The sequence below is a fragment of the Gavia stellata genome, chromosome 27 (assembly GCF_030936135.1).
Source record: "Gavia stellata isolate bGavSte3 chromosome 27, bGavSte3.hap2, whole genome shotgun sequence".
NCBI lineage: Eukaryota > Metazoa > Chordata > Aves > Gaviiformes > Gaviidae > Gavia > Gavia stellata.
In genome coordinates, this window is record NC_082620.1 from 3,928,044 (window position 1) to 3,955,585 (window position 27,542).

The 27,542-nt window shown below is 48.8% G+C and overlaps 2 protein-coding genes across 2 annotated transcripts; both read left to right on the forward strand.

Moving 5' to 3' along the window:
- Nucleotides 1-1,019: 1,019 nt before the first annotated feature.
- SRM (spermidine synthase) lies at nt 1,020-6,918 on the forward strand. Its single transcript, XM_059830048.1, has 8 exons — nt 1,020-1,165; nt 1,333-1,453; nt 1,774-1,866; nt 3,058-3,211; nt 4,069-4,152; nt 4,491-4,636; nt 5,529-5,651; nt 6,231-6,918. Exons 1-8 carry the CDS (start codon nt 1,020-1,022, stop codon nt 6,246-6,248), a joined length of 885 nt encoding a protein of 294 aa, XP_059686031.1. The 3' UTR covers nt 6,249-6,918.
- Nucleotides 6,919-15,071: 8,153 nt separating this feature from the next.
- CORT (cortistatin) lies at nt 15,072-18,598 on the forward strand. The gene is made up of 2 exons (XM_009810754.2): nt 15,072-15,173; nt 18,383-18,598. The coding sequence occupies exons 1-2, from the start codon at nt 15,072-15,074 to the stop codon at nt 18,596-18,598; spliced, it is 318 nt and encodes a 105-aa protein (XP_009809056.1).
- The last annotated feature ends 8,944 nt before the right edge of the window (nt 18,599-27,542 follow it).

The window sequence follows — 27,542 nt, forward strand, 5'->3', positions numbered from 1 at the left end:
CAATTCCCCTTCTAGTCAGCTTTACTACTTCTGCTGTTTCCGTAACTTGAAGAACGAGTAACCCTTACCAAAAGCCCCAGTGGCTGCAGAGATGTTAAAATTCCTGTAGTTTCTTTAAGTCCTCTACTCAAGATTCCGTGCAAGGTGACATTTCAAGGATGATCTTCATTTTAGTCTTTCTCTGTTTCCCCTTTATGAGTTTTGACTTACTGCCGTAGGTTTTAGAAATGTCTTTAATGGGAGTGACTAGCGAATCCACGCACGGTTTATTCACCTGGTTACACCTATGCATCGGATGGAGTTGCGCCACTAGAATCGCATAATCTAAGACTCTTTTGCTATCGTGCAGCAGCTGTCCAAGATCTTCGCGTAACCCGCTTGGAGAACTACTCTAGGTGTAACCTTGGTGAATCTCTCCCCAAGTCTGCCCCTCGCAGCAGGTTTTGTCACGCGTCCGAGTGTGCGCTGGGGCACATGAACACTAGAGAGGAGTCTACTTTCATAACATCTGACCCTTAAAACATCCCGCTGAGACTTTTTTCCCCCAAATCGTTGGTCGCTCGCCTTTCTGCAGGCGGCGGAGCTCTGCCGAGCGCTCGGGCAGCACCCCCTCGTTTTCCGCCCGCCGCCCGGGCTCCGCCTTTGTGGCGCTGAGGGGCCGCCGCGGCGGGGCGAGCGGAGCCGGCCGCCCCGGGCCCACGCGCGGCGCGGGGGGGGAACGACGCGCCCTTTCCCGCCGGGGCGGGGGCGGCTCCGCTCCGGGCGCGCCGCCCCACGTGGCCCCGGGGCGCCGGCCGTCCTACCCTGCTGGCGCCGGCGTCACCGCCGCCCTGGGCCAATGGGGGCGCGGCGGCGCGCGGCCCGCCAATGGGGGCGCGGCGGCGCGCGCGCTGGCGGCCGGGGGCGGGGCGGGGCGGCGCGTGGGCCCCTCTGCTCGGCTCCCGCGCCGGCGGGGTCAGGCGGCGGCGGCGCGCAGGTGCCCGGCGGCGGCGCGGGGCGGCGGGGGCGGCCGGGCCGGGATGGAGCGCGGCGCGGCGGCGCTGATCCGCGAGGGCTGGTTCCGCGAGACCTGCCGGCTGTGGCCGGGGCAGGCCATGTCGCTGCAGGTGGAGGAGCTCCTGCACCACCAGCGCTCCCGCTACCAGGAGATACTCGTCTTCCGCAGGTGCGGCGCGGCCGGGCGGGCGGCCCGGGGCGGCGGCGGCGGCGGGGGGCGGGCGCGGCGCCCAGCGCCATGCGGCGGAGCCTGGCGGCGCTGGGAGGGGGCGGGGGAGCGCGGCCGCGGGCCCGGGGCGCGGGCCGGCTCCAACCCCGCTTCCCCGCTCTGCCCAGCACCACCTACGGCAACGTCCTGGTCCTGGACGGGGTGATCCAGTGCACGGAGCGGGACGAGTTCTCCTACCAGGAAATGATCGCCAACCTGCCCCTCTGCAGCCACCCCGACCCCCGCAAGGTGAGTCGTCCCCGGCCCCCTCCGCCGGCTCTCCCCCAGCCGGGGCCCGCAGACCGGCCCCCGTGCTCCCAGCCGGCCCCTTCGGGGCTGCCGCGGCCAGAGGCTGGCGTGGGCCGCTGCTTCTGGCGCACCTACGCTCGGCGCTTGACAGAGCATTGCGGGCATCCCTGGTGGGCCCCCGGAGCACATCTCCGAGCGCCGGGGCAGGACGAGCCCGGAGGGCTGCCGCGGTTCCAGCCGTCCTCTTTAGGCCGCGCCGTGGAAGTCGCCCGGTGAGCTGACCCCGCTGACGGCCGGTTTTCTGCCCTCTCCTCTCCCAGGTGCTGATCATCGGTGGTGGCGACGGGGGAGTGCTGCGAGAGGTGGTGAAACACCCGACCGTGGAGTCCGTGGTGCAGTGCGAAATCGATGAGGTGCGTTGGGCTCCCAGCTGCACGGAGGTGCCCCGGGGCTTCGGTCAGACGGGCAGGCTGCCCGGCAGAAAGCAGCCCCTACTTCACAGCATCCATGGGAGCTGCTGCTTCACCTGCTGCCCCTTGTCAGCAGCGAGTGCATTTGCTGCCGGTTCCGCTGGCCTGACACTGACAGCGCCACCTCTTTGCCTTGCGAGTCATCTACGTGGCAGCTGGCTGCCTCTTCCATGTGATTTCTTTCACACACGTACGGCAGAGGCCCTTCCAGGCCAGCGTGGGCCAAGCGTGGGATCTGGAGAAGGAGAGCTCTGTGAAGGTGCTACTTTTCCCTCTCCCCCTGCCAGAGGATGGTCACTTTGTTAAGCAGTCTCCTGCGACGGAAAGCAGGAAATAAGCAAGGGGTATTTGTTTCTGTGGTAGATGGGCTGATCCTCCTCCTCTCCGTCGGTTTGTTCTGATCTTTTGCTTTCTTAGAAAGTTTTGTTAGTTTTGTTGCCTCCTCAAAGCAAGGCTATATCGGGAATGGGAAACGCTGGTACATGAGACTGTGTACCCTGTCTGCCAAGCTAAGTAGGCATACGTGCCTGGTTTTGAACAAGCACTGCCTGACACCAGCATATTTTTTTGTCTCGGCCAGCTGTGAGAAGCTGGTAGTGTTCAGTACAATTGTTGGGCCTAGGGCAGGGGCTGTCTAATCATTTTAGAGAGAAAACTGTATCTTATGGGGGGATTGATATAATGGTTATAGAGCAGAGGTGGCAGTATTTCTCATCTTGCATCCAGAAACCTGCTGGCGTGGTTTTATTTAGGAAGAGAAAAAAAAAAAGTCTTTAGTCGAGATCACTTCTGCAAGTGATGTCCGCAGGGAAAGGGAGCACAGAGCAGTCAGATCTGTAATCGTATTCTCTTAGTTCCTCGGGGAGCTTTTGAAGCTCCAAGTTCTTCTTGTTGGGTTTGGCAAGGACAGACCAACAGTGTCACTGAACCCTGAGGCCATAGGAAAGGGCTGAGTGTAGCTTGTTGGCTGAAGATGCTGACAGCTCTTGAGGATCTAGCTAGCGAGTCGGATATGTGCTGAAGGCATGGAAGGAAATGACTCATTGTGCTCTTCTTTCAGCTGCAGCTGCACAGTAGCCTGAGAAGTAGCTCCTTGTAGCCCCCGCTGACCCACTTGTGCTCTCTGTGTTGCAGGATGTGATCCAGGTATCTAAGAAATACCTCCCAGGGATGGCGGTGGGGTACTCCAGCGCTAAGCTGACCTTGCATGTGGGAGATGGTTTTGAGTTCATGAAACAAAATCAAGAAGCCTTTGATGTGATTATCACGGACTCGTCTGACCCCATGGGTAAGAATTCTGGCCATAAAAGAGTACTACTTTACACACTCCTCCTCCTTTTCTCTTCTGCCTGCCTCCTGGAAGTAATGCCAGCATGCCCAGGCTCCTTTCAAGTGAAAAGACTGTCACTGACTTGGTTCTTTTGGTAGAGAAAGGGAAGGATGAAGACCAGAAAATTGTATTAGCAAGGCTTCAAGCCAGCTGTCACGTTTCTGTCCTCAAAATTCAACTCCAGCAGCTATCGCTTCTGGCAGAGAGTTGATCCTTGAATCCAGTAATCCCATGGGGGATACAGCACTATGCTAGCAAAGACAGCTTTGCACATGTGCCCGCTAATGAAGCAGCAGCTCACGCGCTGTTGCTGTAGCTATCCAGCCTAAAGATGGCTGTAGTGAGATTGCTGTAGTTCTGAAGGGGAAAACTGAGGCAGAGAGGGATCAAATGTAGTTATGGCACCTTATTTTAGGGATCTAACGATGAGTGCCTGAGTCACCTTCGCTCTTGCTATAGTCGACACAGAGAGAGGCATCTCTAAAAGGCCGTTTGGAGCAGGAGTTCGGTTTAAAAAATGCTCACTGAGGCAAGAGGCAGCTGCTAGGACTTTCTTTGATAAAGGTCTTGGGCTTGCTGTTGAGGAAAGCTAAAATCCTGATGGTTCTGCTGTGCTGGGTGCAGGCTGAGGTTCACCCAGGGTCAAAACTTTTTGCTTCCAGATTATCTCCAAGACTTGTGATCACTGAAAAGCCACTTGAAGCATCTCTTTTCCAGTGCAGTCCCTGTGCAGCCTGGGCATTTGGAAAACTCTTAGAAGCCTACCGTCTTAGTCTCTCTCTTTAGACATATCTCTTTGCTCGCTTTTCTCCCAGGTCCTGCAGAAAGCTTATTCAAAGAATCCTACTACCAGCTGATGAAGACAGCCCTGCGAGAAGATGGGATTCTTTGCTGCCAAGGTGAGGATGCCGTCTCTGGGCAGAGGCTGATGCCAGATCATTGCATGCGAAGTGTGAGGCACAAAGGGGACTCTCTTCTTGGGGAGACATGACGCAGGGAGTAAAATCCATTTCAGCTCCCAGGCACAGGGGTGTTTTTGATCTGTATACGTCAACTTGTTAACTGCTGGACTGTGCTTAGTAATACTGGCGTAAGGGTCTTATCTTGCCTTTGAAACCACGTGAGCTGTGCGGAGTAGAGCAGGTTTGGACTTGGAACCACTGTTAACCTGGCACAGGCCTGTACAGAGAAGAGGGGCAGCTCTCACCTTGCATCCTGTCTTCCTTTCTCCCTGTAGGTGAGTGCCAGTGGCTGCACCTGGATCTCATTAAGGAGATGCGTCAGTTCTGCAAGTCTCTGTTCCCTGTTGTGGAATACGCCTATTGCACCATCCCCACGTATCCCAGCGGGCAGATTGGCTTCATGCTCTGCAGCAAGAACGCAGTGAGTTTCGGGCACCTGAAGTGCCCTTTTCCACTCCCTGAAAGCACCCGCAGAGCCTGCCTCAGGCTGTCCCTTACAGAGCTTGAGCAGTGGCACTGAGTTCTCCCAGCTGTGGGTCCTCTAGACTCATGCTGGGCACTGGCTCTGCCAGTCCAGGGCCCCAGAGCTGCAACGCAGGTGGCTCAGTGCTGAATGAAGTGCAGAATTGACCAGTAATGTAACTAGTTGCCTTAGAAAAGGGCGTGGTTTTCTCTCTAGTACAACAAACTTGGGAGGAAGTCGCTACCAGTTTCCAGAGTCTGTTACGGCTTTGGCTTATTGACGCTGGCTGTTATAAAGTGGGCACCTGCTTGATAAGAATCAGCTTGCGACTGGTAATCTGCTCGTACGGAGGCCTCCAAGTGAGCGTCACTGTTAGGATGTGGGCTGGTAACTCTGTGGCAGACCACTGAGGTCTGCTCTTTTCCCAGTCTGCAAGCCTGTAATGCAACTGTCACATTGGTTTAGGGAGCCAGCGGCACTTCTGCCACTGTATTTTATTTATCTGGGGCACTGGCAGCATGCACTGTGCCTGGCTTAACACCGATGTGGATTCTGCTCTGAAGAGCAAAAGCCTTGCTTCTTAGATGCTCAGGCACAATCTGACAGCTTCATCTGGCACATGGCTCACATGCAGTCTGACCTCATACGCTGACATCTGTGAATAAGGGCTAGTCACACGAGGTACGGAGTGTAAACTCCAGCCCTTGGGGCTGGAGCTGTGCAGGACCTTTGACCTCATACTGGAACAGAAAGTCATCTGTTTTCCTGTGAGTCCTCTTGGTTCTCTGCCATGAATCAGGATGCCTGTCACACCCAAATGCTACAGAGCTACCTGGCTTCTTTATTGCAGAATACAAATTTCCGGGAGCCTGTGCAGCAGCTCTCACAGCAACAAGTAGAGGAGAGGAGTCTGAAATACTACAACTCTGACATTCATCGGGCAGCTTTCATTCTGCCAGAGTTTGCACGGAAGGTAAGCAAGGCTGTGCTGCTATTCCTCCATCAAAGACGAGGTACGACTTTTCTTTGGCAGGAGTGGGAGTATAGAGGACTGAGGATTTCCTGCAGCCCTAAAGGCTTGTGTGAGCAAGTCAGAGCAGGACGGCGTTTTGTATGACATAGCAGAGTATGAGTCAGTCTGGGAAGACTGGAGTTCAGTTTGGAAGTGTTCTTTGGGTTGATGTCCCATGCCTTCATGGCAGATCACCCCTACTTCGCCTACCAAAACTAAGTTGAAGAGCCTGCAGAACTGGTGTTTCCCATTGGAAAGCTCCAAAAGTCTTAGATAAAATGTGGTTGTGGTTTCTAGCGCAAACCAGAGGGTAAAGAAAGGATGCTCTAGCCTGGTCTACCTTCTTGAAGGATAGTCTGTATTTCTGCATCATTCCATCATCTCCTAACTGGGTTGCAACTGCAGGTTCCAGAAAAAACCTCCTCAGAGTGTCCTAGGGACGAAGGCAGATGTTTGTGTTTCAGAGCTGTATTTCTGTTGAGGACTGGTAGAGCTGCAGCAGGTCCATCCTGACAATTTTTTGTCTTTGGCTGTCTCCAGGCCCTGAGCGATGTGTGAGACAGAGAAGCTGCTTCCTTCCTTCAAGTTGGACCCTGAGATCGTCAGTGATGTGGTGGGGACCTTCCCAGCGGACTGCAGATTTGCTCTCCACTGTGTGGGATTGTTTAACCCTTTGCCAGCCAACATTCCCTTTGATGATGTGTTAAAGATGATGGGGCATAAGCCAGATAAGACTATTGAAAAGGTCCAGTGACTTATTGCGTGAGGTCAAAACTGTTCTTTCCAGTGCTGGAAACGTAAGATGTCTTTTTCCTTTCTCTCCTCCCTGCACCCATTCTAAATTCTCCCCTCCCTGCGCCCCCCTCCACCCCCTGCAACTGACATGATATATTTATAACTGACACGTATTTCTGTCTGGTGATCTTCTGAAACCTGGGAAGAGTCCAGAAGGGTCACTGACTCAGCCTTAAGCACAGAGAGCGAGAGCTTTGTGCGCAAAGTTAGCTTGCTCTCTCCTAATAGGACCTCTCTGCTGCTGAGACGTTTTGACTGGTAACGGGTCTGAGCCTTCATGTCCCACTGCCCTTCTGCCACACCTGCACTGTTCTGCAGCACAGTTGGAGAAGTCACAGTGCAAACTGTTGCCATTCACAATAGGTCTCCCTCCAACCCTGATGGAGTAGCAGTATTAAACACCAGCCAGGCAGGCTGGCAGCAAAGTCTTGTGGCTTTTTTTTTTTTTTTTTTTTAAATTGGTTGGAAACAGAAGTGCTGAGGTACTAACAGGCTGACTCCTGTTCTTACCTCTGCCATCAGAGTGGTTCCAAAGAATGTTTATCATTATGGTGATAGGCGCTTTATATATATAAATATAAATATATATATATATAAAAAAACAAACCTTTGATCCATTGCCTGCTGTTAAGTACTGATGTTGGGGAGTCAGTTGTGCTGACAAATCTCTCATCTCAGTCATGCTGAGATGCCTCAGGCCTGGGTATTTGCTAGTCCTTAGGAGGCATCGTTATTTCAAATGCTGTCCCCAGAATCCCCAGACGCATAAGTTGTTTTTCGTTGTACACTGTTGTGAGATGAATCTGCCTCCACTTCTTTACTTTTGTTTTAAAGACTCCGTACCACCGCTGTGCAGTGGGTGTCTTCCCAGCACAACCACTGTGCGGTCGTCACTCCCTTGCAATCAATTAAACACTCGGCTCTGGTTAAGGTGACATCAGTATGGGTCGGTGTGCTTCTTTGGGGAGAGTGTGGGGGTGGAAAGAGAGATCCTGAAAGTTTGCTGTGCTTGTCAGAACACATCCCGGAGCGCTCTGTAGTTGATCTGGCTTCCTCTCTCCCTTGTCTCTAGGGATGACAAGTTATCATCAAAAATAAGCTCTGAAGAGTGATCCCATTGCATGTTTTGTATTGTAACCTGGCTGCATAATAGCTCCAGCTTCTGTCATCCTCTGTGCTGCAGAAGTCAGTACCTTCTATCCAAGCTATTCCCTAGTCCAAATGCTGCCTCGGGTACAGCTTTCCAAGCTGTTTTCTAGCTGCCCGTCTCCCTGCTGGTGTCACGTAATTCCCGTCAATCACTGGGCCCGTTCAGCTGCACCATCCTTTCTTCTGCAAAAACTGCGGTGGCTTAGTGGCTCCAGGGGCCTGGACCAAGTACTGAACTCGAGCTGAGCAGGCTGGGAACAGTCGCTAGGTGGCATCAGGAGAAGACAAAAAAGCTCCTTCTGAGGGAAGCTTTTTGGCTTGCTAAGAGAAAGCTAGAAGGAGCGGACTTTTGCAGAGGTTGGGGTTGGGCTTTACCGTAATTGTGACCCTACAGATAGCGTAAGTGGTGCAGCCACTGCGTGCTTACACCAATGGACTTCTGTGGTGTCAGTACCAACGCTCCTGCTTTCTCCCCTTTCTGATGAGAATTACCACTTCTTTCCCAATGCCCCCTTCTACTACCAGTATCAGTACAGGTTCTTTGTGGTCATAAGGGTTTGCAAAGCATTGCTAAGCTGCAGAGCTGAGTCTGGATCTCCTTTGTATTCTTGTGTTGAGAAGATGACACCCATTTTGTCTCTTAATTGTCTGGGTAACTTGTCTCCTTTCTCCCACAGCTACTGATTAGTTAGGGCTATTGAGGCATTTTCATTGCTCAGCTCTTGTATTTTTACTATAAAGAGCAGACCCATAAGGGAGGCTGGTTCTAGCTACTCCTGTTAAAATTGCTGTGGGACCTGAACCCCATTCAGCCCTTCATCCTTGACAGAAAACTACCTCTGGCACTTTCTCTCCCCTGGAATGGGAATCAAGACCAGGACTGTAGTCCAGGAAGGCCTTAAAGCAGCTGCCAACTAGTAACAAGTTCAAGCTTTCCACCCACCCTTGGTGAGTACAACAATGCCCAGGAGGGAAAGAGCTTCCTCAAACCTGTTACTAGCCTCCACACAGCTAATTACTCCTGTTTCTCTGAGCTCTCTCCAAATTTGTAAGTTCAGCGAGTGGCCAGTGATGAGAGCAGGAAGACAAGGCTGTTTGCCATCCAAGTCGCACATACTCTGTCCGTAGGGTCCTATATATAGTTTCTGAGTCACTCCAAATCACTGTTCTTTACAGGCAGTTTCACCTATTGCAAGGCACTGAAGTATTTGAAGACAGAGATCAGTGCCTCAACCAAGCATTCATTAACAATGCAGCAAGAGAGGGAGCAAGAGTTTGGGCACCTATAGCTAGTTCTATCTGAGCAGCTCTGAGCGCTTTATGACTGTTAAGTCACCCCTGTGCCGAGAGCTGCCGCAAGGTCTACATGACGTTTACGCTGCCAGAATGGTATTTGGCATGGCAGTCATCTCTCAGGCAACTGTGTCTACAGATTGATTATCCCTTCCGCAAATGTATGAGGTCTGAGCTGTTATGCTTCAGGCTGCTATGGCCAAGGATGATGGGGACTGAAAAGAGGCTGGCAATTTGGGTAATGCCTGAGAGGAGAAAACTAATGGGACCTCATATAGAACTGAGCACTGAACACTCGAAAACTATCTTTGCAGTGTCTCCAGGTGGGCAACTAAAATACTTGACTCACTTTTTTTGAGATTTAGCTGGCTTTTGCCCAAGGCTACTCAAGGAAGGGTGTTCATAAGCAAAGATCCACAAAGATGTTGTTTGTCTAGACGTGCTGCAGTCATGTTCCAGCATCTTATTAAGCTAGGAGCATATGAACAGGGATAGGCTTTGTCCCAAGTAACGTACAATGTAATATCAGTCGGAGCAGGTGGAGACAAGCGAGGGAACAGAGCCTGATGGGCTTTAGCACATCAACTGCTTAAGCCTCTTGGCGCCTTTTGAACTGTGTCAGACTCCTTGCTCTGTGCTTTACTCATTGAACTAACTCAATTTTTGACTTCAGAAAGGAGCTTAAAAAAATTAAGAGAAATCTCTTGCCTGTACCTCTTGAGCCCTTTCAGCCAGTTAATTGGCGTGAGTGTTGTATTCATCCAGAGCTAATGTTATCGAGGTCTGGCTGAATTATTGATGCAGCTTGGCTGGAGCAATAGACTGCTGAAGTAAGGATGACAATTCATCCTTCCTCAGAGAACAGCCACCTCAATAAGCAAACAGTCAAAAAAGTAATAGCAAGTGCCACCAAGTTCAGGGAGAGGAAAGTTCCTTTGATAAAATGGTGGGGGAAGACGAGGCAAAAGTGTGGACAAAAGCATGAAACAGCAGCTCAGGTCTAGTAAAAGACTCAGACAAAATGTTAAAAAGTGAGATGAGAAATTTAACCAAGTTAAATACTGAGAAGTCTAGGTGACACTCTTCCCTGGGCATGCATGGGATGGAGTTAAGTGCTTTTAAAATATGCAAAAAGTGGGGAATTAGAGCCGGGGAATCTCAATTATAGCACAGTGATGTGTGAAACAGGTAAAGGCGAGGGGGGATTATTACGAATGATAGACATCTCAGTGGCAGGCCTTTCAAGGGTGCCAGTTCCTGGGGCTTGAAGTGCGGGTGGTGAGGACCGAGGGCTGGCTGGAGCAGGGACCCCGCAGGAGGGGGCTGCCCTCTCCTTGGTACTGAACGGCTGCTGCAGCAGCCCACGGCCGGGCACCTCCGGGAAGGAGTTTGCCTAACAAAGCTAATTCTGTGTGCCAGGGGTAAGGGCAAGATGATGTATGCGATGACCCCGCATGTGTTTCATCCCCCTTCAGCTGTAGGAGAGGAGTAACCAGAACCCCATGCTATATGGAGCGCGTGAATTCCTGTTTAAAGCTCTCCCAGCCGAGCAGTCCCTTCTGCAGTGCTGACAGTCTCGCGGTCCCGTGTGTTAACGTCCCTGGTGAGCTCTTTCTGACTGAATTCCCACAAGGCGCAGTGCATATGCGATCCCTCAGGAAATCCAAATGGTAAAGAAACGTTTCCGTCCAAGTCTTGTCCAGCCAATCTTGCCACCAATGGGATGAGTCTGTTGTTACAGAGGTCATGTCATGTGTCAGTAGGCAGTAACCACAGGAGTTCTCAGCCTGCTTCACAGCCTGAAATGCCTCCTACTTGGAGCCAGGCAAAACATTTTCAGTGGAAAATGGAGGTATTTTGAAATAGAAGTGTTTCATAGCACGTAGTTATTTTTGAGGAACATTTTTGGTGGAATAACCAAAATGTTTAACTTTGCATGCATTTTAAAATAACAAAAGGTTTTGAGCATACCACTGAAGCGTTACACTCACCCTCCCTTCATCCTCCTGCAGTCCCTTTGGGGTCGACAGACAGAGAAGGTAGCACAACTCCCCCCACTCCACCTCCCTAGAGAGCTGTAACAGGCTTGTAGTCGTGCATGCTCTGACAGCAGCATCCCTGCGGTACTCCCTTCCTCCTCCTTGCACCTGCTCTGCAGCTCTTATCAGAGATGAGTGGGAGCAGTAGGCTCCAGCCCACGCTCACTCAGTCTATTCCTTCGGTTTGTTAGATTAGTGCCAATGAAAAGCCGTGCCTGGAACGGCCACCTGCATGCTTCTCGGAGGCCCCTGGGGAGCGCAGTGCGAGGGAATACTGCAAGCCTGGCCTGATAAATGAGCTGTGATTTCAGGCCCGTGAACAAATTGGTTTCCCCTTCAAAGAAGGCTCACAACTGTCAGCTGACTATTGCTTTATTTATTGCATTGGCCTTTGCAACTGGGGACTCTTGAGGGCAGAGAGAAAGGGTTCCGATGACGGGAAAGCAGAAGCATTTGAACCCTTCCTTCAGCTGCAGCTGAGTGCCTCACCTTTGGGAACCCGTCGTTGTTCTGGAAGCCTGATGCAATTCTGCTACATGATTCAAGACATGGCGATCTGAACCCAGACCAGGCAACAAATGGGCAGAAGATGGCAAATATCCAGGCCATAGAGGAAAGCAATTGAGAAATTACCTCATTCCTTAATGTGGCATTTGGTGCCAGACATAGTCTTAGCTTTTGTATTCCAGCACTGCCCAGTCTTCAGTGCTGTACAGACACACGGAGGAGGGGTCAGGGACCTCTTTCTTGAAAGATAAAACCTCTCCCATTGCATGTTGCTTGTGCACCCTTAATCACAAAAAGATGGAGGTTGTCTTATGTGATTGCGTAAGCATCTTCTACTGTACTTCTGAACCCACTCTGCATCCCTGCTGAAGCCACGCTAACTGTGAGCCAAAATCCTTGGATAGCCAGGCCTTTTCAAGTTACTGTACGCTGACCTTCCTTCTGGAGCATCCCCGCCCTTACCAGGTCCCCATGGATGTGTTCACGGGTGTGCTGATTTCAGATAAATCTGCCTTCACTGTAAAGTGGTAGAAACCCACTCAGACCATGTGCAACTCCAGACAGAAGAGAGCATCAAGGAAGACGACTTCTAAAGGAGGTGAGTCAGATAACAGAGAGAGAAAGTGGTAAGAGGAAATCAAGGAAATAATTGTCAGAAATGTTTATTCCTCCAAGGGAAGACCTTTAACTTTTCCTTTGCAGAGTGATAAGCATTTAAGAGTTGGCAAAAAAAATAATTGGGGCCCTCTTAAAGGTCAGACAGCCAATGCAACAGGGAATAGGGAACAGTAGGAATGAAGGAAAATCCTGGTGCTAGGTGTTGAACTCTTTCCAGTTACTAAAAAGAGCAAATTTTATCACCACAGAATTATTTTATTTCCTTTGAAGAAGGAGATGATGCTATAGCCTATGATGGGGAGATGGTCAGCAGTGGTGGCAGCAGAACCAGCAGAACCCCTCTGCAAAGGGGCCAGAGGCCCAGAGCTTGAGGAGGACAGACTAATGTAGGGGAAGCAGCAGAGGGAATGTGAGGAAAGGGAAGGGCACTGGGGAAGATGGAGGAATCTGGAAAAGAGGCATCTGATATTGAGGGATGCTGTAGCAGAGCCCAGAGGGCACTTGTTTGGATTTAGAGATCCTGTCCTACTGTGGGCACTAGAGTGTAAGTGCTTTGATGTGTCCCTATTCCCTCCCTCCCAGCTGTGAAGAGACACCCAGCCTTGCCCGGGCTAGAAGTACAGGTTTTGGCTGTGCTGTGCTTGACAGCAGGGCCACAGGTTTGGTGCTGGCAGAAACTCCCTCCGAAGCCAACCCCCGCAAGAGGTAACAATTATTTTATTACTGCCCTTTAATCCCAGGACAGATTCACGGCAGCCTGGTCACTGTTTACATCCCTGTGGGCCTCCCCAGAAGCTGATCTCTGGCTCAGCACATCATCCCTTTTTTGGTAGAAGAGCATTGTCATACTTGTGACCCCATTTGCTCAATGAAGCTTTATAGAAAACAGCCCGTTCAGAAGGCAAAGCTGCAAATAAAACTGTATTTATTAGAACAAGCAGTTTGGTTAGACCAGATGGCCCCCAGCATGGATACCTGGCTGCACTGCTTCTGCTGTCTGTCTAGCTTTTGGGCTAGTAGGCCCACGAGGTTTAGTCCTGCCTCATAACCAACAGTACGGGATTCACCTTCTGCCTGCCTGTCAGCCCAGGCACATCACACACTCACAGGTACCTGCCCTTTGTTCCTCTTGAGCAACCAAGTGTGCTTTCTCCATTTGCTATTCTCCCGTTTTTACCTCTCCTGGAGCAAATCAGCTGCGGGTCATTTGGCAAGTCCCTGTGATTTGTCTGCTTGCTGGAGCCTGGTACTTCACTGGTCTCTGTCTCGAGCCGCAGACTGGCTGGGAAGTGTTTGACAGAATCCATTACGAAGGGCGAACACAGCAATTCTGGTAAACTAGCAAGATCAATTTAAAAGGAAACATAATGTTTCATCTGAAACCGGTGCATGGAAGCCAGCTCTCACAAGGGGGGGGGGCGTGAGAAATAATGAGGTTACAAAGTTTTCTGAGGAAAATTCATTTCTAGAAATTGCTAGATTGTCACCTTTCCCCACAAGTCCATATGACTCAGAAGAGGTTTTTTCTTTCTATCTTTCAGTGAGACAATCCAGCATTGATTTTCAAATATGCATGGAAGTGATGGCATCTCTTCCCTCAAGAGCATCCAGGGGGGTGTAACAGGCATTAGAAACTGGATTATCAACAGGCAAAGCTTCATCATGCTGTTTCCAGGATCTGGTAAGCGGTAGAAGTGGGGAATAGGTTTTTCTGCCTTCTGTTCTTAGTTCTGCCACAGCATCCCCTTAGCCAAGTCACCTCCCTGTGGGGTTTTTTAATGTGCTAAATTAGGATAACAATTTACCTTTTGACTGTCGTTCGTTGTTAGGGTCAGAAGAGAACTTGCCCTGAGGCGAGTGCTTCTGGAGAAAGGGCTAGTGGTGAGATGGGATCTTAGCTCTGTCTCCGCATCTCACAGGCATGTGACAGTGGATGCCATCCCCGCATGCTGGGGACAATGCAAAGCAGATAGCAGTGCTTAATAGCACCTTCTGCTGGCCGACCAACCAATCTCACTGGTAGGACAGCATTTTGGGCAAAGGGAGAAACATTATTAATAACTGCTAACCAGAGATCAGAAATGGTAGGAAATTATTCCAAGCAGCCTGCGGTCAGTGCCAGCATACCATGAGCCTTTTTCTGAAGCCTCACTGAGCAGAGCAGCTCCAGCTCTGACCAGCCTTTCAGTACTTTGTTTTCCCTTTAATACATTTAAACCCAACATATCCAAGTCAGGATTCACTGTGGTGACCTATACTTCTGGGATAGGTTCAAGACGTATTGAAACAATAGTAGGAGCAAAAACCAATAACCTCCAACTGGCTTCCAGGTAGTCTTACGTACATTTGCAAGACAGATTATATTACTGCACAGCTGCAGCCTGTGTCCCCATGTTACCATAAAGGGAAAGCCAGGCATGTTGGCGTTCCGCAGTGAGATGCATCACTGGATGCAGAGATCCAGATCCAAATACCCCTAGAGTCTGGAGCTGTTTGGACACATAGGCTGAGGGTCCAAGCCCATATCTAAGTACCGGTGGCCAGAAGTTTTGCCTCTTCCCTCTGAATCACCCAGCATTGGCCAGAGGTTTGTGCAAGCTGGTGGCCTATTCTATCTAATACTATGTTCCCAAGCAGAATTCAGCTAACTAGAAGAGGCACAGATAGTGCCTACAATTTCTCGGGGTGAAGAAATAGCATGTTAGTGGAGAGTCCCAAACCTTTGCTTCCTCAGTCTCTGCAGGTCTGGCACATGGAAAGCCCAGAGGCACTGAAGTATCCCACTCAAGCAGCCAAGTGTTAACAACCTCTCCAAAGTCTAATTTGCCTTTGATATAGACTTAATTGTTTGCGTCACCCACTGGGCTAGGGGGAGGGCTATAAAAGGGGCTGCAGCCATTGTCTGAGGCAGAAGAGAGCCCAGAAACAGCTCCCTCTCCCAGTCTTCCTAATTCAGCACAGTAGTCACAGCCTGTACATCATGCAGCTGGTGGCCAGCCTGGTGTCCGTTCTGCTGCTGGTGTGGAGCATGAGAGCCACTGCACTGCCCGGAGAAGAGAGACTCGCAATACAGAACGCTAGGGTGAGTGTAATGCACCCTGGGCAGGAGCTGGGGGAGGTGGGAGCACGCAGGAGCAGGCTGGAGCCAGGGGAGGGTTAATAAGGGCAATCAGGCTTTACCTGATGCAACCAACTCTTCCACCCCTCTATATTCCAAGGCACTACAGCTTCATGCACTGCTGAAGCACGGGCTGTTACTACAGCTTACTAGCCAGTTTATTTAGGAAAGGTACAGGGCAGATGCCAGAGAGCTGCAAAAGTGAAGTCTGAGCTAAGCAAAAACTGGCAAAAAGAACAGAGCAGAGGGGAGAGGGAAAAGGAGAAAATAGTATTGCTGGAAGAGTGCAGCATGAGAGAATAAAGCAGAGTACTAGGGAGGGAGAGAAAAGATACGTAATTGGTAAAATGATCAAGGGAGATGATATTTTAAATAGGACTCATGGGAAGGACAAATGTGTAAAAGATGGGTTCAGTAGGAAAGTAACAGAGGAATAATAAATGAAGTAATTATATCAGAATAAAATTGCTTTTTCCAGAGTAGTATTCACAAGGGGAGTTATACTGACATAGTTCTGCTAGAATAATTACACTCTGAACCAGCACAGCTCTATGCAGTGGCAGAACTTATTATAGCAATATAATTATCCTACCAACTGGCAAAACTCTAATATTATAATGGCTATAGCACTGTAACAACTTTGTTTTGCTGGACTATTTTCCTAAGAGGCCAAAGGGGTAGGAAGCAATAGCATAATATAATCACAAGCAAGTGCTCTGTTCTGCTTGCCCTCGCCCCACAGTTTCCTCACCTGCGTGTTCCTTGCCATCCCTGAGGTTCCTCTGAGCTGTGGTTAGTCACCCCGCACTCTGCCCGTCCAGTTCACAGCTGTATCCGTAAGGCTGCTGTTATTTCAGTCCTGCGGAGGAGCTACCCAGGGAAGTGAAGGATCCCAGCGTGGGTTTCAAAGGCACTAACTTCTCCTTTGCGCATATCCACATCATTTTTTCTGTCTTAGCGTTGACTCCAGCTCATCCATCAGTGTCTTACTGCTTCAGGAGTGGGCTCACATACCATTAACAACAAAACTGGCTGCGAGAAAGAAACGTATACAGTATGAGGTGCTAGGGGTAGCATTCTGTTAGAGATCAGGGCTTCTGCAGCTGGCTGGGATTAACCCTTCTGGGGATAACTGTAAACTTTCAGCTGTACATTCTTACACTAACAAATCCAGTACTTAAAAAGTAAACACTTTCTGGTGCAAATCCTAGCTGCTGGGGAAAAAAGAAACAAGTTGTAGGGAATAAATTGGTAAATAAGGCTTTAGTAAAAATGAATTCAAGTGTAATGACTCTTAGTCTTCTACACGCTGTTGCTTACAAAATAATGATATAATTATAATAGATACAATGATTCTCTTTAGACCATTCTACAAACTGAAAAATTGTTAAATACTGATGAACCAATCCCTACAGTCACCACTGCTGTAACTCAGACAAATGTTTTAAGTATGAAGAACATTGGGATTGTACATATAAACCACCATAAAATGCATAACAATGCAAAAAAAAGATCTGTGCATTCTGATGCACTGGTGGGTATAGTACAGGGAATTGAGCCCAGAGGTGTACCACAACCCACCCATGCTAAGATCTCTAGCTGCTGCCAAAGAGTCTTCATCTTTTGCAGCTTGGGAACAGCTATAAGCAGAAAGGATGTTAGCAACGGATTAGTGCAGGGGAAGAGCTGCCTAGTTCACGAACAGCCACAGCCGATCATGCGTAAGGAGTATCCCCCAAGAGCAGGCTGAGCTTCGCCTTCCCCACCCGAGTCTGAAGCTGCTGTCTCTGCTTGGAGCAGGTTATTTCAAAACATAGCACTTACAGCTAGGAAAGAAGCTTACGAGGAAGACATCGCCCAGGAGACGCATTTAGCTGGGTTCCCCAGTCGCAGTCCATCTCCCAAAGGCTCAAAACATTTCTGTACTTGCAGCACAGGAGTAGGAATTGGGACAGGCACAAGCTGGCTTTTGTCTTTTCTTCTGCTACAAACATAGCATGTCATTTTTCTGTGCCTCAGTTTCTCTTGTGTGGAAGCAGGGTTGGTTAATAGAGCTAAGAAAGTGATTTAAAAATATCCATAAACATTCTATACTGTAAACTCAAAATAATTGCTGCTGCCTGTATTTATCCATCTTTTGAGTTGCTCACCAACTCGTCCTTAGCGGATGCTGGTGCTGACAGAGCCAGTGGATAGATACAGCAGTCCCAGCACTAAACATGGATTTGTGAGAAGTGACGTGGAAATGTGCTTCCAAGATTCCCATCTGCATGGGAAACAGGATCTGTTCCTGTCAAACCATCCATCCCAGCTTGTCCGGTACCAGCTGTCTCCGCTAATGAGTCACAGAGACCAGGAATAGTCAGGCAAGAGGTAATTCCTCAGATTTGCTGGATGTAAAGTTAAGAGAAACAGCGTAACTCACAGCTGGTTACTGATGGAAATCCCTCAAGCCCCGAACCACAGGCTACACTCTTTTGTATGCTGCTATGGCAAAGGGATGGAGCTCCGCAGCTCCTCTTTCATTATGCCTTCCCCCAAGGTCAGGCTATTGAACTACAGGTTCTTGTTCTTGAAATACAAGCTGCCTGTCTTCACTGATTAAATATTTTGCTCCAGATACTTAGGGTGTCTCTCCCCACCAACCCAGCCCTCTCCTTTGTTACGTTTCATTCTCAGCATTTTATGGAGGGTTGCAGCCCCTGGTGCACTTAATTTAATATTGCTTAGGACTCCGTGCCTCTTCCCCGACCTTCCCGCAGCAGATGCTGGGCAGTCAGAGTAGTGAAGGGAGCATGGGCTTACTAGGAGAGAAGGCAGTTTGGCATTCAATGAAATTTAATTAGTGCAGGCAGCAAGGGACTTTACAGCCAATTCATGCTTGTTTGTTAGCAGCTCTTTTCCAGCTATAACACGGCACGTGTGCCTCTCCCTGTCCAGCTGGACAGGGAACAGGAGAAGGGAGGAGTGACCTCTGTAGCCGCAGATTCCTCAGCTCCAGCACAGCTCTGCCAACGGGAGAAGCATCGTCTCCAAGGACGGGGCACCAGGGGAGGCAGGGAAACGAGAAGGGACCCCATGGAGGGTGCTCGCATCCTGCAACAACCCCCTGCCTCGATGGCCGTGGGGGAAAGGGCCTCTGTCCATCACTTTCCCCTGCTCTCTGCCTGCAGGAACAGAGCACAGTCCGGAAGGATGCCATCCTGAAGATGCTGGCGGGGCTGCTGGACAGCGTGGACGTGGGGCGCGAGGCGGCCTCCCCAGATGTGGAAGAGGAGGGCAAGCTGGAGGAGGAGCGGGCGGTGCTGGGGCGGCTCACCCAGCTACCGCAGCGGGACCGCAAGGCCCCCTGCAAAAACTTCTTCTGGAAAACCTTCACCTCCTGCTAGTGCTGCCCTGCCGGGCCGCCTGCCCGCAAACAACCCCCCCACCCCTCCCCTCGGCCGCCCTGTCCCCCGAGCTCCCTTCCTTTTCTTCTCCACCCTTGAGAATAAAGCATGGCGCCTCGGGGACTTGTCTCTGCCTCTCTGTGCCCCTCTGGGCTGGGCCGCGGTGGTGTGGGGCGTGCACAGCCGCACTGGGGAAGGCAGGGGGCCCGGCTGTGCGGGGGCCCTCAGGAGCCATTGGAGGCGGCGGCCATCTTGCAGGGTGGCCATGGCGGGCGGCGGCCATTTTGGAAAGGGGCTTCGCAGTGTCGAGGGGCCGAGGGTGTGCGGTGGGGCTGTGGTGGGGGCTGAGGCTCTCTCCCCCGCTGGGAGCAGCCCCACGGTGGGTGCAGGGGCGCAGCTGCCCCCTCAGCCTCTGAGGGACCAGGTGGGTGTGCGCATCCCCGCTGTGGTGGGGTGGGCAGGGTGAGGGCCCAGGCGCTGGGCAGCAGGGGTTGTGCCCCATGGGGAGGGCCCTCTGGGCTAGCCCTTGGTCAGGACAGGGTGCCGTGCCACAGTCTGGAGAGGATGGTTTGGTTCTGGGCATTTGGGAGAGCAGTCCTCTGTGCTCCTTTCCACCTCGGCTGTGACTTGGGGGTGGCTGGGTGAAGCACCCAGGCAGTGCTTTGCAGGGGGGGAGTGTGTGGGGAGTGCGTGAGCATTCTCTGGGGGATGCTGGACTTGTGAGGGGGGGAGATGTGCCTAGAGCCTGGCCTGCTCTTGGTTTGACAGCAGGTATCTCCAGAGCAGTTCCCCAGGTGATCTGGGGCTGCATGTGCATCTGAAATGCTGGGCTCTGCAGCTGGAACTGAGGGAAATAAACCGGCTGTGATCCTGGGGCCAACAGCTCTGACTCAGCTCTGCTTCTCATGATGTCTTGGTGTCTTGTCATGTTGCTTAAAAAAACAAAAATGAAACACCTGATTTCTATTAGTCATCTTCTTGGGTGCCATTTGGTGTTTGGAGAGTAGTAGGGCCTGTTGTTTTATCTCTTTTGGCTTGCTGAGGAGCTTTTTTGAACCTTAGTTTTAGAACTGACAGGTACTGTAGAGATATGTTTGAGTTCAGCACAGATATTTCTCTCTAAAGGAGACTGCTGAGGCCTTGCTCCCACATGCTGGCAAGAAAAAAAGGTATGAAATTCAGTTGCTCTATTTGCTTTAATTCTTATCATTAACAAGTTGTGTTTCGGAGCTATATTACATTGCTGGGAATGACCACACAAAATCGCATACTTCAGCTGTATGTTACTGAGCCTGTGTCCAATGCCTGACTGGCCACTGGTGAGAACTAGAAGGTTGTTATTTGTAATGGCCTGCTTTTGAACCTTTACATTTTGTTTTTGGAGGCCAGTGACCATGAGGTCTCTCATCTCAACAGCAGCATTTTGGATTAATCAGCAGTCAGCCTGTTTTCTTACAGTTGAAGTAATGCTTCCAGCTCCCCCGCTCTCCCTGAATAATGAGTGATACAACCACTCTGGCACCTAGATGGGCTGGCTTGCTGCTGCCACTTTGCTCTGTGTCAGGCTGCATTTTCATTGCGTCGTTTGCCATAGAAATTTCTGGCTGCGTGTCTCTGGCTTGCAGGAGGAGTTGGAGCCCTGTGGCTTGTTTTATTTTTCACTCCATAATGAAAAATAAGATCCTTGCTGGGGCAGCTCAGCGCCTCAGTATATGGGTAATGGGATATGGTGCTTTTCAACAGCGTTCCCTGGAGCACCAGCTAGGATGCAGGAGACCTGGTTTTATGCATCACTTTGCTGCTGGCATTCACATTTTATCATTACCTCCCTTTCAGTACCTCAGTTTCCCTGTCTCTAAAATGGGGTGATAGCTCTTGTCTCCGTTTATATTTTTTCTTAAGATATGTGGGTGACAAGTGCTGTATAAGAGCTAATTATAGCTGTTGTTGTCACTAAGACCTGTGTAGCAGTAGGAGACCAACCAGGATGCTAGTATCTTAGAAGTGTTCTCATAAGAGTTGCTTTATTATCCACCATTAAATCTTGTCTGTGATAATAATGTTCAAGACAACATGTAGTGAAAATGAGAAACCCCACAGCACATGGACATAGAGATTGCCCCTAACAGAGACTGCCTGTTCAGCAAACTATGTATGCTGTATTACTTAGTGGTTCCTGGAGGAGAGAGTCGTTCGGCTACTCTCAAGGTTGGAAGTAAATTTGGAAGTTGAACTCTTCTTTCATCCCTACAGATGGTTCCTGCTAGTGTAGGCTGAGGCACAGTGGCTGAGCACCAAGCAGGAAGTCTGCACCGCCAGTGCACGTGCTGTGGATAGGGGCCAACACAGTTGAGGCAGCTTCTTTCATCAGTGCTGAAATCAGTGTTTGAGTTGGACTTAATTTTGCAGTTTCCTTGGTAAGTCAATGTGCTGAGGCTGAAGCAATGTGAGATCCTGCCTAATGACACCATTTAATATTAGGGAGTGTAGCATGATAAATCAGATTCAGTAGGAGGGGCTATAAATAACGTGTCATATATGGGCATTTTCTATTTCAATTTTCAGAAAAGAATTGTGAGTCTTATAATGGTATTTTGTCAAGTAGAAGGGAGCAAGAGTATGTTATTTCTTTTTTAGATGCAAAAGCCAACGCATTTCAAAATCTTGTCACAGCTCAGAATAATTGTGTGTGTGTATGAGCAAGTAGATAATACCTATGAGCTATCTCCAGATTTTTAAAAAAGTGAAAAAGGCACATTAAAAAGTAAAAAAAATGCCAGAGGGCAAACTTTTAAAGTCAACTAGCACACACAATGCTGACTTCACCTAATTCAATGCACGGTCCAGTGGTATTCACTGTATTTTTTTTTATTATTATTATTTTATGTTTTTAACCTCAAGCTAGCTCATGGTTATGCATCAAGCTGCAGGCAAGTGAAGAAATTATCATGGGGACAAGCTCAGCTGTGAACCTACAGCGTATTCAGTACTCAGGGGTACCTCTGTGTATGCATATCCTATCCCATGATAAGTGTGAAGTAGTCCAAGGTAGCTTATTCCTCGATGAAAACAGAGTAAATCTCATTTACTCTGAGATCAAAGCATGTGCATATGTGGACAGATACGACAGAGGAACTAGGGAGGTATTAATTTGAAATTTAGTACCCTCCATGGTGACTTGTTTGTGTGTGCTTTTAGTAGTGAAGATCTTGTTTTAATATATACTGTCAGGTAAGCTAGCAGGAAATCAATACTTAACTGTGTGCATTTTCAGCCTCCGACAAAGGAGAGAGTTGCAATCTGACCAGACTTCACAAAGATACTGTCTGTCTGCAGGTAGCTGGCAAATGGGGTTAAATTTAGTGGTAATACAACAGTACTGCCTGGTCTGGTGGTCCAATGTCTGTCATTCTCAAACAATGCGTGGCCTGTGAGGCACCTTTAGCATTGATTACAGCTACAGAAAATTAAGGTTAAACCCAGTATTGCAGGGAGAATGAAGCATAAGGTTGCACAGGGTGTCTTTCATCTTATGTTGTTCTCATATTTGGCTCTGCTCAGAAACACTAAACCTGTGTTTGAAAAGCAGTGAGTCCATTTATTTAAAAAAAAAAAAGTCTGTTTTGAGGTTGATGTCATATAAGCAGTCAGATGCAAGTGTTATAAGGAGTCAGATATAAACCGGGAAAAGAGTAACTGGTTTTGCACTAAAGAGGGGAATCTTTTCTCCACTGAGTCGAGTGAATTCTGCTGTTGCTCTTGGTCATAGATTAGCGTAGTAGCTCACAGAATGTGTTCTGACGGGATGCTTGTTTTTTACGACCTTCATCTGGTAAGTTGGTGGTTTAGATAGCAGCAAACTTGACAACATCCCTGTGACAGAGAAGCGCTGCTTTTATTTATCTTTCTTGGCAGTATGGGCTAGGAGATTTGCCTTATGCCTTGGGCTTGGTGGTGGGAGATACTGATCCAAGAGACATTGCTCTGTGTCCTGTTCTAACCATGATGCCACATGTACCTCTGCCTGTGGCTCTGCTGACTTCCCTGCCACACTAGATTTTGTTGAGTGGAAGAATAACACAGGTCAAATAAGGCATTTGTTCACTATTTGTTACTCACTGTAAATAGTTTGTTCAATGACCTTGTTCTCTGAGCTCTGAAAGCCTCTCTTACTTGTGAAGTGGGCTTTGAAGATTTAACTTCAGTTACTTCTCTGAGCTCCTGTATTCACAAAGCCCTCTGCAACAGCAGGCTGTAAATGCATTTTATATTCCGTGGAGACTGCTCAGTGAAAGAAGCTGTTACCTTGACCGTTCGGAGTGTAGAGTAGCTTCATGTAAGACATGTGCAACATAGGAAATCCTGAGTACAAATGACCTCTTGGTGAATTGGGAGGATGTCTTACACAGTGGATTTTTCCTGTCTTTGCTGAACCCTGGCAGAACTTGCAGTGATTTGAGAAGAAGATGCCAGGGAGTGCGAGGGAGTTGCCAGAGCACTGTAGTTTTTGTAGACTAGGTCAGAAGGACAGGCAGTGTTAATGTGTTGTGCTTTTTTGGTGAAAACTGTAGTGTGAAGGTCTGTATGCTGTAAATGCCTGAGAGATGGGAAATCAGAAGGTGCTCTCTACTGTTCCAACAAGGATTTAAGAGATGTAGCTTTTCTTCAGAGATTCATAAGGAGTTACAGTCAGAGTTACCACTAAGGCAGTAGATGATGAAGTGCAGGTAGGTAAAAATCAATTATCCAGAGACACACAGCAAACTGGGACTTGTCAGCATAGGGGAAACTTTTAGAATGAAGATTCTGACAGAGCGTTACTGCAGAATATCGGTTATGGTTAAAGTTGCTTTTTATTTCATAATAATCACTGAACCTTTAAAGCAGGAAATATTTGGGAGTCAAAGGGCCTGTGTCACGTAAGCGAGAGAGGAGCTAATGGAGAACAGCACGCTGCTGTTAATCAGCTTGTGTGGATAAACCCTTTGCAGAACCCTGGGAATACAACCAGAGACTCTAGAAACTATCATCCTGTAACCCAGACTGCTGAGGAGCAGCTGTACCCCATGCAAAGGGAGATGAGTTTAACTACCTGCGCTGAGCCTGTGAGCCTTCTTGTAACAGGCATGTCTGATCTGTGTATTCCTCTTTGCTGACTCCAGCACCCCTGGAGCTGACTGAGCTCTCACTCTTAGATTTGAATGTTGTTTTGCAGCCTTGGGAGGGAGGTAACAGATGAAAAAAAGCCAGCATTTCAGTCCCTTAAGATAGGAACTTTGGAGACAGCTGTTTGAATGTAGATTCAAACCTTCCAGCATGTCTGCTTCCCACTTGTTAAAATTGTGTAGGACTCATAGAAAGTCTCAGAGGAAGCATTTGGGAGGTGAAGGAAATCTGAACAATTCAAATCCATGTCTTCCACCTCCCCAGAGAATGTCTTAGCTTTAAGTGGTAGGCTGGGCACAAGCTGTGCCAGAGGAGAGAGCATACTGTTTCCCTGGGCTCAGGGCATTCAGCTGGGAATGAAGAATTTCTGTTCTAGCAGTACCTTGGGGACCTGGAGGACTCTTGTTTTAAACCAATTAATGTTTAGTGTAAAAAAAAAAAAAAATTGTAATCAATCTTTATAGCTGGGACCTTGTTGAATTTGTCTTGAAGTCAGGCCAACTTCATATTGCAAGATTGTTTGCTGGTTGGGTAAGTCTGCTGTTAAAAATGTCTTCAATTTCCCTGGGCTGTGCTTGGCTGGCTTATTTCAGTCTCTTCTTGACAGAGAGGAAGAAGTCAAGGATTTATAGCTGTGGAAAGTTGCCCACTCCTGGCTTGTACATTCCAGAAATTGTCCAGGAGGCTTTGGGTCCCTTAGATGATGATTTTAGTGTTCGTCATTTTAGACACATTGTAGCTTCAGTCACTGCTGCATAGAAGGAAGAGTCTTAAAATCTGGTTGATTTCTCTGTGACTTACTTTATGTATTTGAACAAGAGCAGATGGTCTAGATAGCACTGGGTGTATTGGTCTGCTGAACCTAGCACAGACAGCAGCTTAATTAACAGAGAAAGGGAAAGGAGCGTGTTTCTGTGATAGTATTTTATACAGAGCTTTTAACTCTTCCAGTTGGGACAAGACTCTGTGCAGGGAGTCTCCTGCTCAGAGTGAAACCCAGAGGTCAGGACATGTCTCTGTGCAAGCCTTTTTTGCTCCGAGAGCTCTGCCTCTGTCCTTGGCCTTGTGCTACTAATCTAGTCAGAGGTAAATCAGTCCCATGGTGAGAGGTGCCCTGCCAGAAGCTTAGGTGCAGGTGTACAGACAGGGAGCTGCAGCTGCCTAAAAAGCCGTGGATTTCCACTTTAGGAGCCCAGCAGTCTTTGTGCTCTGAAATATTGGCTTGCAAAAAATGCTCATCTTCGTCTGTGAACTGATGAATTTACCTACTGCTGGGAGTCAGCGGGCTGGCAAGTGTCTTATGATTGCTCTTCCGAAAAGGATAACTGAACCCTGTTCAGTGCTGGAAGGCAGCTTGTCATGCCATGGTGCAGAGTGGGCTAGAAGCAGAATAACTGAGAAGAAATGCCACTGGTGGTCTTTTGCTCCATTCCAGAATAAAAATGGGAATGTCTCCATACTGCAAAGCTGTCTAAATAGTGTGTGACTCAGAAGCTGTGTGAGAGGGTACATAAACTCAGTAGAGTGAGGTATGGGAATATCCTTCGTCCCTTTAACCATTTAGTCACAGGCAGGCTTGCATTTTGTCAATCTTCTTATGTCATTACTGTGGCTTGGTATAAAATATGAAATTACTGGGTGTAATTGCTGCAAGGAGAAAGTGGTTGTGCCTGTGTGTATGTGCGTATTCTTCTTTTTGGGTAAGTAGTTGCTTGCACTTTTATTTAACTAGCAGTTTTCATGAAGGAGTCTTTGTGAGATGATCCGCCTTTGCCAACATTCTTGTGCATCAAACAAGAATGATCATTTTTATTTAACAGGAGACAAACCAAAGTCCCAGCCAATGTATTAAAGATCCTGCAGGAAGCAAGCGGGAGGGTGGGGACCACAATCCAGGAAGTCTCTTGGGGCACAAGATATGGCTATGTCCAAATTACTGCACCTGGGGAATCTTCACGCAGTTCCGGGTGTCTCCACCTTTGAACAATCACAGCCCCAAGCAATGCTGTCGGTGGAAGTAATGTGCCAAGAACAGCCCATCTTTGTCAGCTCCTGTATCAGTTGTGGGATCTAGGCAGGCGGAGAGACAGGTTAATATGTTTCCTGTTTCTGTAAGCCCTGTTCTGACAGCTGGTCAGTTCTGGCTGCAGGCCTTCGTAGCCTCTGAATGGCAGGCCATAAATCAGAGCTGGCACTTAAAAGAAGAATTGTAATGAAGGCTGAGAGATTGGAGGAGAATTGTTTTCCTGAGTCCCATCCCATTTTCACACGTGCACATACAGACACTTAACCTGTCCCTCAGAAACATTTAACTAGGCTTCACCTCTCTGGGAAGATAGACTGCCTAGTAAATCAGATGTCATGGGCAAACACTGCCCTAGCATTAAGGTGATTATTTCCAAATGATTTGAAAAGACTTAGCACGAGGGCAGAAACCGTAAATAACAAGGAGCACTTTGAAAAGTTGGAGACAGCCTCGTGAGCCCTTGGGAACTTCCCAGTGCAGAGTACAGATGCAGAACGCAAGGGAACTCCATCTCCTCGAGGGTGTACTGCAGAACAAGTGGGTCACCAGAGCAGTCAGCAAAGGGGAGTTCGTCCCGTGGGGCTTCCCAGATCTCTGTGGCAATGCAGGCTGCAACTGAGTCCTGTCTAGCCTGCATGAAATTGAGTATGAGATGCCCCATGCTGGCCACGAAGAGCAAGTTAGCATAAGAGATGTGTGAAATGCTGTTTGCAAAACACTACTGGGCTATAGGCAGTTGCAGTGGCAACTTGTGGCACTGGACGCTTGGCCCAAGATACAGATGGCTCCCATTTTGCGGCAGATGTTTGCATACTGCATACCTTAACTCTGCACATTTGTTCATGAGTGTCATCTACAGTGGTGTCATCTAAAAGATGAGCTTTGTTTTCCCACAAATTACATGGAAGTGTTTGACTCTTCTCTGGCATTTGGACTCCACTTAAGCCCGTTTGTTCTTGGAATACGAATACTATTAACAAGCAGAATAACGTGAAGAATGAGGAGTCCCGCTGTGAGATGACCCTTGATTGCCATGCCCATTGCGCAGTCCCCTCAGTCACGTGTTCTCACGTGTGGCTGCGGAGGCTCCTTTTGCTGTGTCTGCACAAGGCTTTCATAATAGTAAAACAGTTTAATTTATCATTTCTATTTGTTTTGCAGGAGGCAGTACAGTCCCTCAGCTGAGGCTGGTTCAACAGCCTGTCAGGCCTTCCTTTAACAGAAGGTCTGCCTCAAAAAATGCTGCTTTCTTGTGCTGAAGATCTTTCAGTATGAGTAGGAGAGGTGAGATAGGAGAGGAGAAAAGTGAGAGAACATGCAAGTGACTGTCAAGGCCATCAGCAAAATAGCAGTACTAGGCTAGGACATTGGTCTGTAGACTTCCAGATCCAGTTAAACTGAAAGCTCGCAACTTTGAATTCCTCACCTGCCTGAAGATTGCAGTGTATTAGGGGGGAATATTACAGTGATAGAAGAATAAAAGCCTCACAGTCTTTGGAGACTTTCTTAAATGAAAATATGTTTCAAAGCAAAAAACCATTTGGTCCATCTGTGTCCCATTAGTAAGCTGGGGCCGTCATCCATTTTCATTAGACAGGGCCTGAGTGTGTGGGTGAGGACAGAGGCCCAGGCAGCTGCCCTGGACACCAGGCTAAAAAGCACCATATGGAAAAGCCTAATGTATGTTAACAGGCATCAGAGACCAAAATTGAAAGAGTAATGGCCCGTCCACATGCGGTAGCCTCAATGAGA

Bases quoted from the DNA above. Each gene is read 5' to 3' on its own strand.
- SRM (XM_059830048.1), top strand. From the start codon at position 1,020: ATGGAGCGCGGCGCGGCGGCGCTGATCCGCGAGGGCTGGTTCCGCGAG. The intron at 1,867-3,057 runs GTGCGTTGGGCT...TCTGTGTTGCAG, and splicing joins TGCAGTGCGAAATCGATGAG to GATGTGATCCAGGTATCTAA. The intron at 3,212-4,068 runs GTAAGAATTCTG...CTTTTCTCCCAG, and splicing joins GGACTCGTCTGACCCCATGG to GTCCTGCAGAAAGCTTATTC.
- CORT (XM_009810754.2), top strand. From the start codon at position 15,072: ATGCAGCTGGTGGCCAGCCTGGTGTCCGTTCTGCTGCTGGTGTGGAGC. The intron at 15,174-18,382 runs GTGAGTGTAATG...CTCTGCCTGCAG, and splicing joins TCGCAATACAGAACGCTAGG to GAACAGAGCACAGTCCGGAA.